Genomic DNA, 19,695 nt, shown 5'->3' on the forward strand with positions numbered 1-19,695 from the left:
GGTTGAGGGTCCACTGTATTTTCAAATGTAAAAAAATAAAAAAGAAGATCTACTTTTTTACATACTTTCAAATGTTGAAAAAACGTATATATACGTTTGGACCGTTTATGGGTTAATCTTGTCCCCAGGATGCGGCCCACACCAGTCGACTAACACTCAGGTGAACAGGAAAAATGCCTGGAACTAGTGCTCATATTGGCGAATTTAAGGCCAGCAAAGGTTGGTTTGAGAGATTTAAGAATCATAGTGGCATACACAGCTGAAAAATTCATCCCTCAACAAGTGTTCAATTGTGATGAAACAGGCCTGTTCTGGAAGAAAATGCCGAACAGGACCTACATTACTCAAGATGAAAAGGCACTCCCAGGACACAAGCCTATGAAAGGCAGGCTAACTCTCATGTTTTGTTGTAATGCTAGTGGGGAGTGCAAAGTGAAGCCTTTACTCATGTATCACTCTGAAAATCCCAGCGTTTTCAAGAAAAACAGTGTCTCATCACTACATCTTCAATAAAGGTGTCATTTATTCTTCATTTAGTACAGTATTTATTGTGCATGTATCCTTCTTTTTTTGTGTAGAAAAATGTACATTTCATGTGAAAAAAATAATAATTTCATACTTTTGAGTGTCTGGAACAGATTAACTGGATTTCCATTATTTCTTATGGGGAAAATTAATTCAACTAACGATAAATTCGTCTAACGATAAGCTCTCTGGAACGGATTAATATCGTTGGTTGAGGGTCCACTGTACTCTGATATTTATACTTATGTACAGTAGGGCCCCACTTATACGGCGGGTTAGGTTCCAGGCTACCGCCGTAAAGCGGAAATCGCCGTAAAGTGGAACACCCTTTTTTTCCACTTATAAATGCATACAAACACTAGATAACAAGTTTACACTAACATATATTAAGTTAGCAATAGAACCAGGCATCAAAAAACAATAAAAAGGTACAATACACACATAGTGCACTCATTACTTACCTTAAAATATTTATAGTCTTAATCTAGGGTGAGACAAGTAGTATTTATTGTAAGAAATCAAGTGTGGTATGTATTGTAATAGCCTCACCAGGCCACCCCACCCACACATACTATTCTATGATATTTAAGCATCCCAGAGCGATAAAATGTATATACAGTTCACTCATTACTTACCTTAAAATATTTGTAGTCTTAATGTAGGGTCAGGAGTAAGTAAATGAGATAAAACGAATAAATGAGAGAGAGAAAGAATGAATACATGAGAGGGGGCAGGCGCAGTTATGTAAACAAACCAGGGGAAGGTAAGTTTTGTAAACAAACGAAGTGTACACGTCTGGTTTGTGTACAAGTTACATTGTGTACAGGTTGTCTCTACATTGATACAGTAGAATTAATAAAGAAGAACACTCCCATTCTCATGTAACATCATTTTGAGAAGAAATGAAGCTCTGAGTGAAGGCAATGGAAATAAGTCACACTGACTTTTTTGGGTTATCCTAGGTTCTCTACACGTATGTTGTTATGTATGATAATCTATGTAACTGTATTTGTGTATACCTGAATAAACTTACTTACATACATACGAAAGGAATAATTTTCTACAGTTACCCCCAGTAACACATTTACTCTTATGTTAGATTAGAGAAAATGTTATTCTTGGCGTCACTTGTACAAGTTATGTGGCTCCCACATCTTATATTTATGTTTATTTATTCTATTGTGGGGTGTATTTATCATCTTTTTATGTTATGTATCGTGTTTATTATATAATTTTGAAAAAAATATCATGGATGGATTAATGAAAATGTGTATATTACCGTAATATACGACATTTAATGAGACTCAGTATTGTTATTATCACCACTTGTGCAAGTCGTCTGCTACGACATCTCACATTTGTTTATTTATTCTACTGTGGGGTGTATTTATCTTATTTATATGTTATGCATCGTGTTTATTATATAATTTTGAAAAAAATATCATGGATGGATTAATGAAAATGTGTATATTAACGTAATATACGACATTTAAATGACTCGATGTATGTAAGTTTATTTAGGTACAGGTATACATAAGTATAATTATCAGAGTATATATAAAATATGAAATAACTTTTAAAAACATTTGAAATTTTGGAGTTTCCAGACAAAATGGAGAGACTTAGTGCTTACTGAGCTCATGGAGAATGTAAACAAACAGGGTGGGGCACGGTGACCGTATTAGAAAGTCAGGTGGGGGGAGCCGTATAGTGAGTTTTGGTCATAATTTGAAATGTCCGTATTAGCGGAACGCCGTAAAGCGGAACGCCGTAAAGCGGGGCCCTCCTGTATACCTGTACCTAAATAAACTTACACACTGTGCTGGCATGCAGGTACACATTAAAATCAGCAAGAGTGTGTTATGTCTCGAGATGCCATATTAGTAATAATAATAATAATAATACTCAATAATAATCACTGAATCTCATTAAATGTCATATATTATGCTAAACACATTTTCATTAATCCAGCTATTATATTTTTTCAAAATTATATAATAAACATGATACATAACATATAAAGATGATAAATACACCCCACAGTGGAATAAATAAACATGAATATGAGATGTGGTAGCCAGACAACTTGTAAGAGTGACAGCAAGAATAAAGTTTTCTCTAATACAACATAAGAGAAAATGTATTACTAGGCATAACTGCAGAAAATTATTCCTTTCGTATGCCTTCACCCAGAGCGTCATTTCTTCTAAAAATGGTGTTACATGAAAATGGGAGTGTTCCTCTTTATTTATTCTACGATATCAATGTAGAGACGACTTGCACACAATGTAACTTGTACACAAACCAGCCGTGTTCGCTAGGTTTGTTTACGAAGCTCACGTATGCCTTGTTTGTTTACATAACTCTGCGAGTGTCCTCTCTCATGTACTCATTCTCTCTCTCTCATTTATTTATCTCATTTACTCACCTCTGACCCTACATTAAGACTACAAATATTTTAAGGTAAGTAATGAGTGTACTATATGTGTACTTTACTTTGTTATTGTTTTTAATGCCTAGTTCTATTGCTAACTTAATACAGTGGACCCCCGAGTTTCATGATTAATCCGTTCCAGAGAGCCTGCCGAAAGTCGAAATTCGCGAAACTCGAAACCATTTTCCCCACAAGAAATAATGGAAATAAAATTTATCCATTCCAGACACCCAAAAATATTAAAATAATTTTTTTTTTCAAATTAAATAAAGATTTACATACTGAAAACAATCAGAAATCAAGTACTGTACACGCATATAAAAAATAACAACAACATTACACTTACCTTTACTGAAGACTTCTGGGTGGATGGAAGATGGGAGGAGGGGATAGGAGGAAGGTGTACACTATTGTTTGGAAGGAGAATCTCCTTCCATTAGGACTTCAGGTAGCAAGTCCTTTTCTGGGGTTACTTCCCTTCTTCTTTTAATGCCACTGGGAACAACTTGAGAGTCACTGGACCCCTGTTGCACAAAATATCTGTCCAGAGAGGTCTGTTTCTGGCATTTCTTTATGATTTGCCTGAAGTGGGACAAGGTTTTGTCATGAACATGTTGCAGATATGGCTTGTTTCAGCTTGGTCAGGGTGATACTTTTCAACAAAACTTTGCAACTCATTCCACTTTGAACACATGTCCTTAATCACCGAAGAAGGCACCTCCTTCACTCTCTTTTCCTCCTCCTCTGAAGCAAGTTCCTCAGCTGTGGTCTGATGCTGTTCCAGCTGAAGCTCTTGCAGTTCGTCAGTGGTTAGCTCTTCCCTGTGGTCCTCCACCAACTCTTCCACATCCCCGTCACTCACCTCCAACCCCATGGACTTGCACAATGCCACAACACCTTCCAAAACAGGCAGAGGGTCGGCAGGGTCAGGGTCTGCCTCAATCCCTTCAAAATCCCTCTGGATCGTGTTCTTTGCTTTCTTTACCAAAGGGCTTGTACTAGCTTTCCTTGGGGCCCCTGGTGACTTATTTAGCAGTTGCAATCACAAAAAACACTGGATTATTACGTATGAACCCGCGGGGTGATGGTCACGTATTGGTAAACAATGGCACACTGAGCGTGAATGGCGTGGGAGACTGGCTTTGTGTGCGTGGTGATGGGCGGACCGGTACCGGACGGTCACTGAATCACGAAACTCAAGGCCAAATTTTGCCGAAAAAACTTGCCGAAAGTCGAATTTCACAAAAATTGATGCTGCCGAAACTCGAGGGTCCACTGTACATGTCAGTGCAAATTTGTTATCTAGTATTTCCATGCATTTGTAAGTGGATAAAAAGGGGTGTTCCACTTTACAGCGATTTCCATTTTATGCCGGTAGCCTGGAACCTAACCTGCCGTGTAAGTGGGGCCCTACTGTATATACTGTAGTTTGTGACAGAACCAACCTGCTTGACTAGGTTCTTACCAACAAAGAATCACTAGTTAATAATCTTGAGGTTTATGATGAGCTAGGGGAAAGCAATCACAAATCACTGAGTTTCTATATACTGTATCATGGAATTACCCAGAAAACTGCAATCAAGTCGCTGTCCTAGATTCCCGCTTGGCAGACTTCATGGGACTGAAAAATTACCTGGCTGGGCTAAATTGGGATGACCTTACTATGGGTCAGGTAGGTACGGTTGATTGCCAACATGATGTATTTCAGAACGTAGTGCTAGCTGCCCAGACGACTGTCCCAAGTAGAAAAATTAGATCTAACAAAAATGATCCCACATGGATAAACAATAGATTAACACATCTCATTGGTCAAAAGAGAGGCATATATTGGCATATCAAAAGAGGGAAAGTGCAGTTAAGAAATCAATATTCAATTAAAAAAAATAAAAAAAGGAACAAGAAAAGCAAAAAGGGATTATGAAGCTAAAGTCGTAAGGGATTCGAAGACTAGCCCAAAAGGGCTCTTTCAGTTATACAGAAGTAAGATTAGGGACAAGATAGGCCCACTTAAGAGTAACTCAGGTCAGATCACTGACAGTGATAAGGAAATGTTTGAACTTTTCAATACATACTTCCTCTCAGTTTTTACTCAGGAAGATACTATCAAAATTCCAGGAATAATAAATATGTAGAACAGGATGATGATAAGCTATGCATGATTAGGGTAACTAGTGATATGGTCCTCAGACAAATAGAAAAATTAAAACCTAACAAATCCCCAAGCCCTGATGAACTGTTTGCGAGCGTTTTAAAGCATGTAAAGTAAAGAGGAACTTAGCATACCTTTGGCTAATTTTTTCAATGTATCACTACCAACTGGCATTGTGCCAGACAAGTGGAAAATGGCAAATGTAATACCTATTTACAAGGCAGGTGACAGGTCCTTAGCTTTGAACTATAGACAAATAAGACAAATAGTGGGAAAATTTATGGAATCAATAATTGCCAACGCAATTCGTAGCCATCTTGAAAAGCATAAATTGATCAATGAATCTCAGCACGGTTTTACAAAGGGACATTCCTGTCTTATGAATTTACTTTCTTCACTAAGGTATTTGAGGAGGTAGATCATGGTATTGAATATGATATTGTGTATATGGACTTCAGTAAGGCTTTTGATAGAGTCCCACATCAGAGGCTGTTGAGAAAACTTAAGGCACACGGAAAAGGAGAAATTTTTTCCTGGGTAGAGGCATGGTCAACAAATAGGCAGCAGAGTTTGCATAAATGGGAAGACTCAGAATGGGGGCACATCACAAGCGGTGTTCCACAGGGATCAGTGTTAGGCCCGTTGTTGTTCAAAATTTACATAAACATAGATGAGGGAATAAATAGCGACATAACCATGCCACATATAAATCTAAATAACACAAATCTTAATATTATGGATTGTGAAAAGGATTTAGGAGTTCTGGTTAGCAGTAATCTGAAACCAAGACAACAGTGCATAAGTGTTTGCAATAAAGCTAACAGAATCCTTGGCTTCATAGCAAGAAGTATAAATAATAGAAGTCCTCAGGTTGTTCTTCAACTCTATATTTTGGTTAGGCCTCATTTAGGGCATAAATGCACTGGAAAATGTACAAAGGAGGATGACAAAGTTGATCCCATATATCAAAAATCTTCTCTATGAGGATAGACTGAGGACCCTGAATCTGCACTCTCTAGAAAGGCGTAGAATTAGGGGAATATGATTGAGGTGTATAAATGGAAAACAGGAATTAATAAAGGGGACGTAAATAGCGTGCTAAAAATATCTAACAGACAGGACTCGCAGCAATGATTTTAAATTGGAAAAACTCAGATTCAGGAAGGATATAGGAAAGCACTAGTTTGGTAATAGAGTTGTGGATGAGTGGAACAAACTCCCAAATACCGTCATAGAAGCGAAGACGTTGTGTAGTTTTAAAAATAAGTTGGATAAATACACGAGTGGGTGTGGGTGGGCGTAAGTTGGACCGGACTAGCTTGTGCTATTAGGTCGGATGCACAAGCTCCTCCCTTAAGTAACATGACTGACCTGACTAGGTCAAGGCATTGGCTTAAGACGGTGGGAGAATTGGACCTGCCTTGCATAGGCCAGCAGGCCTGTTGCAGTGTTCCTTATTTCTTATGTTCTTATATATACTATATATATTGGTAGGTAGTAGGTTGGTAGACAGCAACCACCCAGGGAAGTACTACCGTCCTGCCAGATGACTGTGAAACAAAAACCTGTAACTGTTTTGCATGATGGTAGGATTGCTGGTTTCTTTTTCTGTCTCATAAACACGCTAAGATAACAGGGATATCTTGCTACTCCTACTTACACTTTGGTCACACTTCATAGACACGCACATGCATATATATATATACATACATCTAGGTTTTTCTCCTTTTTCTAAATAGCTCTTGTTCTTTTTTATTTCTTCTATTGTCCATGGGGAAGTGGAAAAGAATCTTTCCTCCGTAAGCCATGCGTGTCGTATGAGGCGACTAAAATGCCGGGAGCAATGGGCTAGTAACCCCTTCTCCTGTATACAATTACTAAAAAAGAGAAGAAGAAAAACTTTATAAAACTGGGTTGCTTAAATGTGCGTGGATGTAGTGCGGATGACAAGAAACAGATGATTGCTGATGTTATGAATGAAAAGAAGTTGGATGTCCTGGCCCTAAGCGAAACAAAGCTGAAGGGGGTAGGAGAGTTTCAGTGGGGGGAAATAAATGGGATTAAATCTGGAGTATCTGAGAGAGTTAGAGCAAAGGAAGGGGTAGCAGTAATGTTAAATGATCAGTTATGGAAGGAGAAAAGAGAATATGAATGTGTAAATTCAAGAATTATGTGGATTAAAGTAAAGGTTGGATGCGAGAAGTGGGTCATAATAAGCGTGTATGCACCTGGAGAAGAGAGGAATGCAGAGGAGAGAGAGAGATTTTGGGAGATGTTAAGTGAATGTATAGGAGCCTTTGAACCAAGTGAGAGAGTAATTGTGGTAGGGGACTTGAATGCTAAAGTAGGAGAAACTTTTAGAGAGGGTGTGGTAGGTAAGTTTGGGGTGCCAGGTGTAAATGATAATGGGAGCCCTTTGATTGAACTTTGTATAGAAAGGGGTTTAGTTATAGGTAATACATATTTTAAGAAAAAGAGGATAAATAAGTATACACGATATGATGTAGGGCGAAATGACAGTAGTTTGTTGGATTATGTATTGGTAGATAAAAGATTGTTGAGTAGACTTCAGGATGTACATGTTTATAGAGGGGCCACAGATATATCAGATCACTTTCTAGTTGTAGCTACACTGAGAGTAAAAGGTAGATGGGATACAAGGAGAATAGAAGCATCAGGGAAGAGAGAGGTAAAGGTTTATAAACTAAAAGAGGAGGCAGTTAGGGTAAGATATAAACAGCTATTGGAGGATAGATGGGCTAATGAGAGCATAGGCAATGGGGTCGAAGAGGTATGGGGTAGGTTTAAAAATGTAGTGTTAGAGTGTTCAGCAGAAGTTTGTGGTTACAGGAAAGTGGGTGCAGGAGGGAAGAGGAGCGATTGGTGGAATGATGATGTAAAGAGAGTAGTAAGGGAGAAAAAGTTAGCATATGAGAAGTTTTTACAAAGTAGAAGTGATGCAAGGAGGGAAGAGTATATGGAGAAAAAGAGAGAAGTTAAGAGAGTGGTGAAGCAATGTAAAAAGAGAGCAAATGAGAGAGTGGGTGAGATGTTATCAACAAATTTTGTTGAAAATAAGAAAAAGTTTTGGAGTGAGATTAACAAGTTAAGAAAGCCTAGAGAACAAATGGATTTGTCTGTTAAAAATAGGAGAGGAGAGTTATTAAATGGAGAGTTAGAGGTATTGGGAAGATGGAAGGAATATTTTGAGGAATTGTTAAATGTTGATGAAGATAGGGAAGCTGTGATTTCGTGTATAGGGCAAGGAGGAATAACATCTTGTAGGAGTGAGGAAGAGCCAGTTGTGAGTGTGGGGGAAGTTCGTGAGGCAGTAGGTAAAATGAAAGGGGGTAAGGCAGCCGGGATTGATGGGATAAAGATAGAAATGTTAAAAGCAGGTGGGGATGTAGTTTTGGAGTGGTTGGTGCAATTATTTAATAAATGTATGGAAGAGGGTAAGGTACCTAGGGATTGGCAGAGAGCATGCATAGTTCCTTTGTATAAAGGCAAAGGGGATAAAAGAGAGTGCAAAAATTATAGGGGGATAAGTCTGTTGAGTGTACCTGGTAAAGTGTATGGTAGAGTTATAATTGAAAGAATTAAGAGTAAGACGGAGAATAGGATAGCAGATGAACAAGGAGGCTTTAGGAAAGGTAGGGGGTGTGTGGACCAGGTGTTTACAGTGAAACATATAAGTGAACAGTATTTAGATAAGGCTAAAGAGGTCTTTGTGGCATTTATGGATTTGGAAAAGGCGTATGACAGGGTGGATAGGGGGGCAATGTGGCAGATGTTGCAAGTGTATGGTGTAGGAGGTAGGTTACTGAAAGCAGTGAAGAGTTTTTACGAGGATAGTGAGGCTCAAGTTAGAGTATGTAGGAAAGAGGGAAATTTTTTCCCAGTAAAAGTAGGCCTTAGACAAGGATGTGTGATGTCACCGTGGTTGTTTAATATATTTATAGATGGGGTTGTAAGAGAAGTAAATGCGAGGGTCTTGGCAAGAGGCGTGGAGTTAAAAGATAAAGAATCACACACAGAGTGGGAGTTGTCACAGCTGCTCTTTGCTGATGACACTGTGCTCTTGGGAGATTCTGAAGAGAAGTTGCAGAGATTGGTGGATGAATTTGGTAGGGTGTGCAAAAGAAGAAAATTAAAGGTGAATACAGGAAAGAGTAAGGTTATGAGGATAACAAAAAGATTAGGTGATGAAAGATTGAATATCAGATTGGAGGGAGAGAGTATGGAGGAGGTGAACGTATTCAGATATTTGGGAGTGGACGTGTCAGCGGATGGGTCTATGAAAGATGAGGTGAATCATAGAATTGATGAGGGAAAAAGAGTGAGTGGTGCACTTAGGAGTCTGTGGAGACAAAGAACTTTGTCCTTGGAGGCAAAGAGGGGAATGTATGAGAGTATAGTTTTACCAACGCTCTTATATGGGTGTGAAGCGTGGGTGATGAATGTTGCAGCGAGGAGAAGGCTGGAGGCAGTGGAGATGTCATGTCTGAGGGCAATGTGTGGTGTGAATATAATGCAGAGAATTCGTAGTTTGGAAGTTAGGAGGAGGTGCGGGATTACCAAAACTGTTGTCCAGAGGGCTGAGGAAGGGTTGTTGAGGTGGTTCGGACATGTAGAGAGAATGGAGCGAAACAGAATGACTTCAAGAGTGTATCAGTCTGTAGTGGAAGGAAGGCGGGGTAGGGGTCGGCCTAGGAAGGGTTGGAGGGAGGGGGTAAAGGAGGTTTTGTGTGCGAGGGGCTTGGACTTCCAGCAGGCATGCGTGAGCGTGTTTGATAGGAGTGAATGGAGACAAATGGTTTTTAATACTTGACGTGCTGTTGGAGTGTGAGCAAAGTAACATTTATGAAGGGATTCAGGGAAACCGGCAGGCCGGACTTGAGTCCTGGAGATGGGAAGTACAGTGCCTGCACTCTGAAGGAGGGGTGTTAATGTTGCAGTTTAAAAACTGTAGTGTAAAGCACCCTTCTGGCAAGACAGTGATGGAGTGAATGATGGTGAAAGTTTTTCTTTTTCGGGCCACCCTGCCTTGGTGGGAATCGGCCGGTGTGATAATAAAAACGTGCTGTTGGAGTGTAAGCAAGGTAACATTTATGAAGGGATTCAAGGAAACCGGCAGGCCGGACTTGATTCCTGGAGATGGGATGTATAGTGCTGGCACTCTGAAGGAGGGGTGTTAATGTTGCAGTTTTATAACTGTAGTGTCAGCATGCCTCTGCCAAGACAGTGAGGAGTGAATGATTGTAAGTTTTTCTTTTTCAGGCTACATTGCCTCAGTGGGAAACAGTCAATGTGTTGCATATAATGAGCGGATATATATATATATATATATATATATATATATATATATATATATATATATATATATATATATATATATATATATATATATATATATATATATATATATATATATATAATATATTATACATATACATACATACATACATACATATACAGGAAGGCCCCACTTATACGGCTGGTTAGGTTCCAGGCTACCGCCGTAAAGCGGAAACCGCCGTAAAGTGGAACACCCTTTTTTTCCACTTACAAATGCATACAAACACTAGATAACAAGTTTACACTAACATATATTAAGTTAGCAATAGAACCAGGCATCAAAAAACAATAAAAAAGTACAATACACACATAGTGCACTCATTACTTACCTTCAAATATTTATAGTCTTAATCTAGGGTGAGACAAGTAGTATTTATTGTAAGAAATCAAGTGTGGTATGTATGGTAGTCAGCCAGGCTACCATACCAGGCCACCCCACCCACACATACAATTCTATGATATTTAAGCATCCCAGAGCGATAAAATGTATATACAGTTCACTCATTACTTACCTTAAAATATAGGGTGAGATGAGTAGTATTTATTGTAAAAAATCAAGTGTGGTATGTATGGTAGTCAGCCGGGCTACCATACCAGGCCAACCCACCCACACATATATTCTATGATATTTAAGCATCCCAGAGCGATAAAATGTATATACAGTTCACTCATTACTTACCTTAAAATATTTGTAGTCTTAATGTAGGGTCAGGAGTAAGTAAATGAGATAAAACGAATAAATGAGAGAGAGAAAGAATGAGTGCATGAGAGAGGACAGGCGCAGAGTTATGTAAACAAACCAGGCGAAGGTAAGTTTTGTAAACAAACAAAGTGTACACGTCTGGTTTGTGTACAAGTTACATTGTGTACAGGTTGTCTCTACATTGATACGGTAGAATAAATAAAGAAGAACACTCCCATTCTCATGTAACATCATTTTGAGAAGAAATGATGCTCTGAGTGAAGGCAATGGAAATAAGTCACTCTGACTTTTTTGGGTTATCCTAGGTTCTCTACACATATGTTGTTATGTATGATAATCTATGTAACTGTATTTGTGTATACCTGAATAAACTTAGTTACATACATACGAAAGGAATAATTTTCTACAGTTACCCCCAGTAACACATTTTCTCTTATGTTAGATTAGAGAAAATGTTATTCTTGGCATCACTTGTACAAGTTATCTGGCTACCACATCTCATATTTATGTTTATTTATTCTATTGTAGGGTGTATTTATCATCTTTTTATGTTATGTATCGTGTTTATTATATAATTTTGAAAAAAATATCATGGATGGATTAATGAAAATGTGTATATTAACGTAATATACAACATTTAATAAGACTCGGTGATTATTATTATTATTATTATTAGCATTTCTAATATGGCGTCACTTGTGCAAGTCGTCTGCTACCACATCTCATATTTATGTTTATTTATTCTATTGTGGGGTGTATTTATCATCTTTTTATGTTATGTATCGTGTTTATTATATAATTTTGAAAAAATATCATAGATGGATTAATGAAAATGTGTATTTAACGTAATATACGACATTTAAATGAGACGATGATTATTATTATCATTACTAATATGACGTCTGGAGACATAAGACACTCTTACTGATTTTAATGTGTACCTGCATGCCAGCACAGTATGTAAGTTTATTTAAGTACAGGTATACATAAGTATAATTATCAGAGTATATATAAAATATGAAATAACTTTTAAAAACATTTGAAATTTTGGAGTTTCCAGACAAAATGGAGAGACTTAGTGCTTACTGAGCTCATGAAGAATGTAAACAAACAAGGTGGGGCGCGGTGACCGTATTAGAAAGTCAGGTGGGGGGAGCCGTATAGCGAGTTTTGGTCATAATTTGAAATGACCGTATTAGCGGAACGCCGTAAAGTGAAACGCCGTAAAGCGGGGCCTTCCTGTATGTATGTATGTATGTATGTATGTATGTATGTATGTATGTATGTATATATATATATATATATATATATATATATATATATATATATATATATATATATATATATATGTATATATATATATATATATACAGTGGACCCCCGGTTAACGATTTTAATCCGTGCAAGAGGGCTCATCGTTATGCGAAATAATCGTTATGCGAATTAATTTTCCCCATAAGAAATAATGGAAATAAAATTAATCCGTGCAAGACGCCCAAAAGTATGAAAAAAAATTTTTTTTACCACATGAAATGTTAATTTTAATACACACAAACTGAAAAAGGCATGCACAATTACATGACACTTACTTTTATTGAAGATCTGGTGATGATTGATGGGATGGGAGGAGGGGAGAGCATTATCTTCTTACTGTTTAGAAGGGGAATCCCCTTCCATTAGGACTTGAGGTAGCAAGTCCTTTTCTGGGGTTACTTCCCTTCTTCTTTTAATGCCACTAGGACCAGCTTCAGAGTCACTGGACCTCAGTCGCACAACAAATCTGTCCATAGAGCTCTGTACCTCCCGTTTCTTCAAGACTTTCCTAAAATGGGCCATAACATTGTCATTGAAATAGTCACAAGCACGGCTTGCAACAGCTGTGTCAGGGTGATTTTCATCTATAAAGGTTTGCAGTTCAAACCACTCTGCACACATTTCCTTAATCTTTGAAGTAGGCACAATGGATTCCACAACTGGCATAGGCTTCTCAGGGTTAGCCCCAAACCCTTCAAAATCTTTCTTAATTTCCATACTAATTCTCACCCTTTTTACCACAGGGTTGGCACTAGAAGCTTTCTTGGGGCCCATGGTCACTTATTTTCCAGAAACACCACCGAAAACACTGTAATAATACGAAATATTCCGAGTGTATGCTTGGATGTTACCGCGGAGGCTGGCTGGTAAACAATGGGACGGCCGGCACATGTGAGGGCACATTGGACGCGTCTCGGACGAAAATCGGTATGCGGGTTTTTAATCGGTATGCGGGGCAAAAATTTTGCGATAAAAGTAATCGTTATGCGGAAAAATCGCTATGCGATGCCATCGTTATGCGGGGGTCCACTGTATATACACAGGAGGGCCCCACTTATACGGCAGGTTAGGTTCCAGGCTACCGCCGTAAAGCGGAAATCGCCGTAAAGTGGAACACCCTTTTTTTCCACTTATAAATGCATACAAACACTAGATAACAAGTTTACACTAACATATATTAAGTTAGCAATAGAACCAGGCATCAAAAAACAATAAAAAGGTACAATACACACATAGTGCACTCATTACTTACCTTAAAATATTTATAGTCTTAATCTAGGGTGAGACAAGTAGTATTTATTGTAAGAAATCAAGTGTGGTATGTATTGTAATAGCCTCACCAGGCCACCCCACCCACACATACTATTCTATGATATTTAAGCATCCCAGAGCGATAAAATGTATATACAGTTCACTCATTACTTACCTTAAAATATTTGTAGTCTTAATGTAGGGTCAGGAGTAAGTAAATGAGATAAAACGAATAAATGAGAGAGAGAAAGAATGAGTACATGAGAGGTGACAGGCCAGGCACAGAGTAAACAAACCAGGCTCCCACATCTTATATTTATGTTTATTTATTCTATTGTGGGGTGTATTTATCATCTTTTTATGTTATGTATCGTGTTTATTATATAATTTTGAAAAAAATATCATGGCTGGATTAATGAAAATGTGTATATTACCGTAATATACGACATTTAATGAGACTCGGTGACTATTGTTATTATCACCACTTGTGGAAGTCGTCTGCTACCACAGCTCACATTTATGTTTATTTATTCTACTGTGGGGTGTATTTATCTTATTTATATGTTATGCATCGTGTTTATTATATAATTTTGAAAAAAATATCATGGATGGATTAATGAAAATGTGTATATTACCGTAATATACGACATTTAATGAGACTCGGTGACTATTGTTATTATGGCGTCACTTGTGGAAGTCGTCTGCTCACATCTCACATTTGTTTATTTATTCTACTTTGGGGTGTATTTATCTTATTTATATGTTATGCATCGTGTTTATTATATAATTTTGAAAAAAATATCATGGATGGATTAATGAAAATGTGTATATTACCGTAATATACGACATTTAATGAGACTCGTTGAGTATTGTTATTATGTATATATATCGTATATACAATATGCATTATATTGGTCTCAAAGGCCACAAAAGTTATTTGAAAAAATAAAATATAAGAAAAGAAAAAAATAGAATTAAAGTAAAAATAATATTACTGAGTGAGTGGCAGTCGCTGATGTTGCCATAAGCAGTTCACTTTCTGTGAACTTCACGTCCTTATATCTTGGTAAGTACTGATTGCATTTTTTTTTCTTTTAAAACATTCAGAAAAATATTCTTAAGATTTTGGCAAGGAATTTTTTTCCTAACATTTTTCGACATGGAGAGCAAATTTGTGATCAGGGGTCTCGACAGTGAAAGGGTTAAATGATTATTCTTCGGCAATCAGATCTACCAATACAGGGGTTCCACAAAGTAGTGTCCTGGGCCCTCTGTTAGTCCTTATCTACAGGAACTTAAACCAATTCTTTTTTCGCAGATGATAATTTTTATTTCAAATGTCAATCCAGGTGCACCCAATACTGTAAATGCCAAACTAGCAAAAATATCTACTTTGATCACAACAAACTCATCACCTTAAATCTTTTGTTATTCATCAAAAATCGCTCATAACTAAATGATTAAAAAAAAAAAAAAACTAACTTCATCTAAATTAATGTATTAAAAATAAACTTACCGGATAGGCTTTGTTACTTTCTTCTTCTCAACTTTCCTGAAAATATAAATAAATATACATTACACAATAAACTATGCAACCAATTCTGTACTATAAAACAATGAATGTAGTGTTGGAAATTTATGAATAAAGCTAGAATGCATGAAATAAAATTAATAAAGATAAACACTAATTTCATTCTGGGAACTAGATACATTAACCATGTATAAAGAGATCATGCATAAAAAATACAGAGAAAACAAGAAATGGAGTACTGCCAATATAAGGGATCATAAGAAGACAAGAAAAGATTAGATCAGCTTATTCTATATAGAAATGATTATCAGGTATAGATGTAGCTACAATGAGAGTAAGAGAAAGTTGGGGTACAAGAAGAATGTCATCAGCAAGTAAGAGAGAAATGAAAGTTTTTAACCCTTTGAGGGTCGAGAGGCCTTCTCCCAAACTCATTCTCAGGGTCGAAAAATTTTGGGGAAAAAAAAAAAAGTTATGAAATTAAGATTTTTTTCCAATCAAAATGACACCAAGAGTATGAAATTTGATGGAAAACTTATGGAATTATGCTTTCGTGAAGTTAGCCCTATTTTTGGCCAATTCCAATGTTGCACTTGACTAAAATCATAGCTATTTCTCTAGAACTCCATTTGTTCTATCGATTGAGTACAAGAATCCACCCATTTACCGATTTCAACTACCCAAGGTTGGAGGGAGGGGGCCAAGGAGGTTTTGTGTGCGAGAGGCTTGGACTTCCATCAAGCATGCGTGAGTGTATTTGATAGGAGTGAATGGAGACAAATGGCTTTTAATACTTGATGTGCTGTTGGAGTGTGAGCAAAGTAACATTTACGAAGGGATTCTGGGAAACGGCAGGCCGGACTCGAGTCCTAGAGATCGGAAGTACAGTGCACTCTGAAGGAGGGGTGTTAATGTTACAGTTTTATAACTGTAGTGTAAAGCACCCCTCTGGCAAGAGTGATGGAGCAAATGATGAAAGTTTTTCTTTTTCGGGCCACCCTGCCTTGTTGGGAATCGGCTGATGTGTTAATAAAAAAAATAAAAATATAAATGATTAATGAAATGGATAAATGAACATTTAACATCGCTTTTACCTTTATGGAAGACTCTTGTTGGCATATGGAAGACAGGGAAGAGAGGAGGGAGGAGAGGTTATCTCTACCACCATCACTACCACAATCACAACCACTACCACCCTCTACCACAATCACTATCACCATCACTACCACCCTCTACTACCATCACTACCACCCTCTACTACCATCACTACCACCCTCTACCATCATCACTACCACCTTCAACCATCACTACAACCCTCTACCATCATCACTACCACCCTCTACCACCCACTACCACCATCACAACCACTACCACCCTCTTCCACTATCACACACTACAACCACCACCCTCTACCACCATCACTACCACCCTCTACCGTCGAGAAACAAAGCCAAACTGATTCAGAACGCGTGGGATGCTTTGTGTGGGCATAGGCGGACACGTTCGGTACAGTGGGCCACTGTCAACTTGATGAAAACTGAAGTGATGAAAGAAAATTGGGACAAAATTTTGACGAAGTCGTCGAACACTGAATTCAACGAAAACCAGAGCAAACGAAAACCAAGGTTCCACAAAATAGAGGAAATCAGCTCTAATATACATTATTCAGGTATGCATACTGGTCAGAGAGCCTGTCATAAGTCCGAGTCGTCGATAAACGAGTATATTGCTAAGTGAGGAGAGGCTGTACTGTCCGTATTGAAAAACAAAGTGGCAATAAAAGGGGCTGATGTGGCAAATGGAGTGAAAATTCTTGTTGTGAAAAGGTCACAGATAACTGAAGAAATGTGAAAAAGGAAAGCAGGAAACAGGGCTGACAGCAATGAATTTAAGGCAATTAGGGGCTGGCTTGATAGGTTTAAAAAGAGGAATGGGATTCATAGTGTAGGAAGGCATGGGGAGGCTGTCAGTACTAACAGAAATGAGGCTGAAAAGTTTGTCGAAGAATTTAAAACTTATACCTGAGGGATTTATTCCTCAATAAGTTTTTAACTGTGATGAAACTGGCCTCTTCTGGAAAAGAATGCCTAAGTAAACTCAGTATAATGTGGAGAGCTAATAGTAAAGCTTGGGTAACAAGGAAGTTCTTCACTGAGTGGGAACATGAAGTGTTTGCCCAAAGTGTGAAGCAGTACCCAGTGGAAAAAAAAAAAAAACTTACCATTAACCCTTTGACTGTTTCGGTCGTATATATACGTCTTACGAGGTACCGTGTTTGACGTATATATACTCATAAATTCTAGCGGCTTCAAATCAAGCAGGAGAAAGCTGGTAGGCCCACATGTGAGAGAATGGGTCTGTGTGGTCAGTGTGCACCATATAAAAAAAAAAAATCCTGGAGCACGCACTGCATAATGAGAAAAAACTGACCGTTTTTTAATTAAAATGCAGAATTTGTGGTCTATTATCGTATAGTATTTATGGTTGTATTCTTGTTTTCTTGGTCTCATTTGATAGAATGGAAAACATATTATCGAAATAGAGGTGATTTTGACTGGTTTTACTATAAAAGGAACCTGGAAATAGAGCTCAAAGTAGCGGAAATGTTTGATTTTTGCCGATGTTCAAAAGTAAACAAATCATGTCATTGTCTAATAAATGTCCAACTAGCGATTCTGATATGCAGTCATGAATGGGTTGACATTATTTGTATAATTATTACAGTATTGCAATAGTCTGCGTAACAGTAAATCTTCTATTTTTTGTTTGAATAAAAATTCAAAATAGAGAGCAAGAGTAATATCAGAGGGGCCTGGAGACATGACTGATAAACAAACAAAATGTTATTTTAGAGCCAGAAATGTCTGCATTGTTCATTCTGGACCTTATTTTGAAATTGTCATATTTTTTAATTTTTGTGAAACTGGCCAAACTGCACATTTCTGACCACGTTACTGGGTAGTTGAAATTGGTAAATGGGCAGTTTCTTGTATTCCATCAATAGAAAAAACGGATTTCTAAAGAAATAGCCGAGTTTGGTTGACTGGAACAATGGAATTAGCCAAAAATTGGACTCAAAGTGGGCGAAACTGCCAATTTGTAAATGAGGTTGCTAACTTCGCAAGAGCGTAATTCCGTCAGTTTTCCATCAAATTTCGTTTTTTTGGTGTCATTACAATCGGGAAAAGATTCTCTATCATTTCATAAGAATTTTTTTTTTTTAATTTTTGCAACACCAGGAGACGCCTCAGGATTGGGGGTTGCGACAGTCAAGGGGTTAAGAGCACTTCTGGTAATGGACAATGCTCCTGCTCACCCTCCTGGTTTGAAGGAAAATTTGGTGGATGAATACAGCTTTATCAAAGTTAAATTCTTTCCCCTGACACCACTCCTCTTATTCAACCCACTGACGAGCAGGTAATTTCCAATTTTAATGAGCTTTACAGAGAAGCACTATTTAAAAGTTTCTTTGAAGTGACCTCTGAAACAGAGGGAATTTAAAAAAAAAAAATCTCCAGTGTTTAAGGATAACAAAGCCTGGGGCAAGTTTTTTTCAGGACAATGAACTCTGCCTGTTAGAAATTATGGCCAGACTGTGTCAAGAGATTTTTGAAGGCTTTGAGGCAGAGCCTGTAATGAAGGATACTGTCTCTCTGGGCCAGTCCATGGGTTTGGAAATGGAAGAGGAGGATGTAGAGGAGTTGGTGAAGGATCACAAGAATGAGTTCACCACAGAACTTCAAGACCTGCACAAGGAGCAGCAAGAAGTGGTTGAGGAAATTTCTTCAGAGGGAAGCAATAAGGGTAACATTTCCACTGCAGAAATTAAGGAACTGTGTTACCATTGGGCTGAAACACAGAGCTTGGTGGGAAAAATAGCATCCTAACATTATTGTTGTGAATAGGAGCATCAACTTGTTCAACAACAATGCTGTTGACCATTTTGGAAAAATTCTGGTCATCAAAAGCAAAGACTGGACAGCTTCATTAGAAAAGTAAAAAATCCAATGGTAGTGAAGCTCCATCATCTTCAAATGCTACTGCACAGAGACAGAAAAGAGAAAAAGCACCAGACAGGCAGTTACCACCTTCCTCTTAGGACATCAGCACTCTTCTGTAAAGGTAAAGTGCAGTTAATTTATTTATCTCACACATTTGTTTCTATAGTTTCATGTATGGTTTTATGCATACAAATATTATTATACAAGTTCAAATAAGCAATATTTTCACTTAAAATGGTTTATAATTGGTATTTTTTTTGGGGGTATGAAACTGATTAATCCAATTTGCATTATTTCTTGTGGGAAAAATTTATTCATTAGTCATACAACTCACTATTCAAACAGCCTCCTAGAATGGATTAAGTTCGAATATCAAGGTACCACTATTACAATACACCCTATGCTTTTATAAACATTGTTTCCAGCATA

At 37.6% G+C, this 19,695-nt stretch overlaps 1 protein-coding gene across 1 annotated transcript in view; it reads right to left on the minus strand.

Annotated features, from left to right (window-relative positions):
* RpL35A (ribosomal protein L35A) overlaps positions 1 to 19,695 on the minus strand; it is a 41,119-nt gene that overhangs the window by 18,612 nt on the left and 2,812 nt on the right. Inside the window, exon 2 of the mRNA XM_053787206.2 lies at positions 15,251 to 15,286. Within this exon, the coding sequence (XP_053643181.2) occupies positions 15,251 to 15,286 (36 nt within the window). The remainder of the gene's footprint in view (positions 1 to 15,250; positions 15,287 to 19,695) is intronic.

The sequence above is a fragment of the Cherax quadricarinatus genome, chromosome 48 (genome assembly GCF_038502225.1).
Source record: "Cherax quadricarinatus isolate ZL_2023a chromosome 48, ASM3850222v1, whole genome shotgun sequence".
Classification (NCBI taxonomy): Eukaryota; Metazoa; Arthropoda; class Malacostraca; order Decapoda; family Parastacidae; genus Cherax; species Cherax quadricarinatus.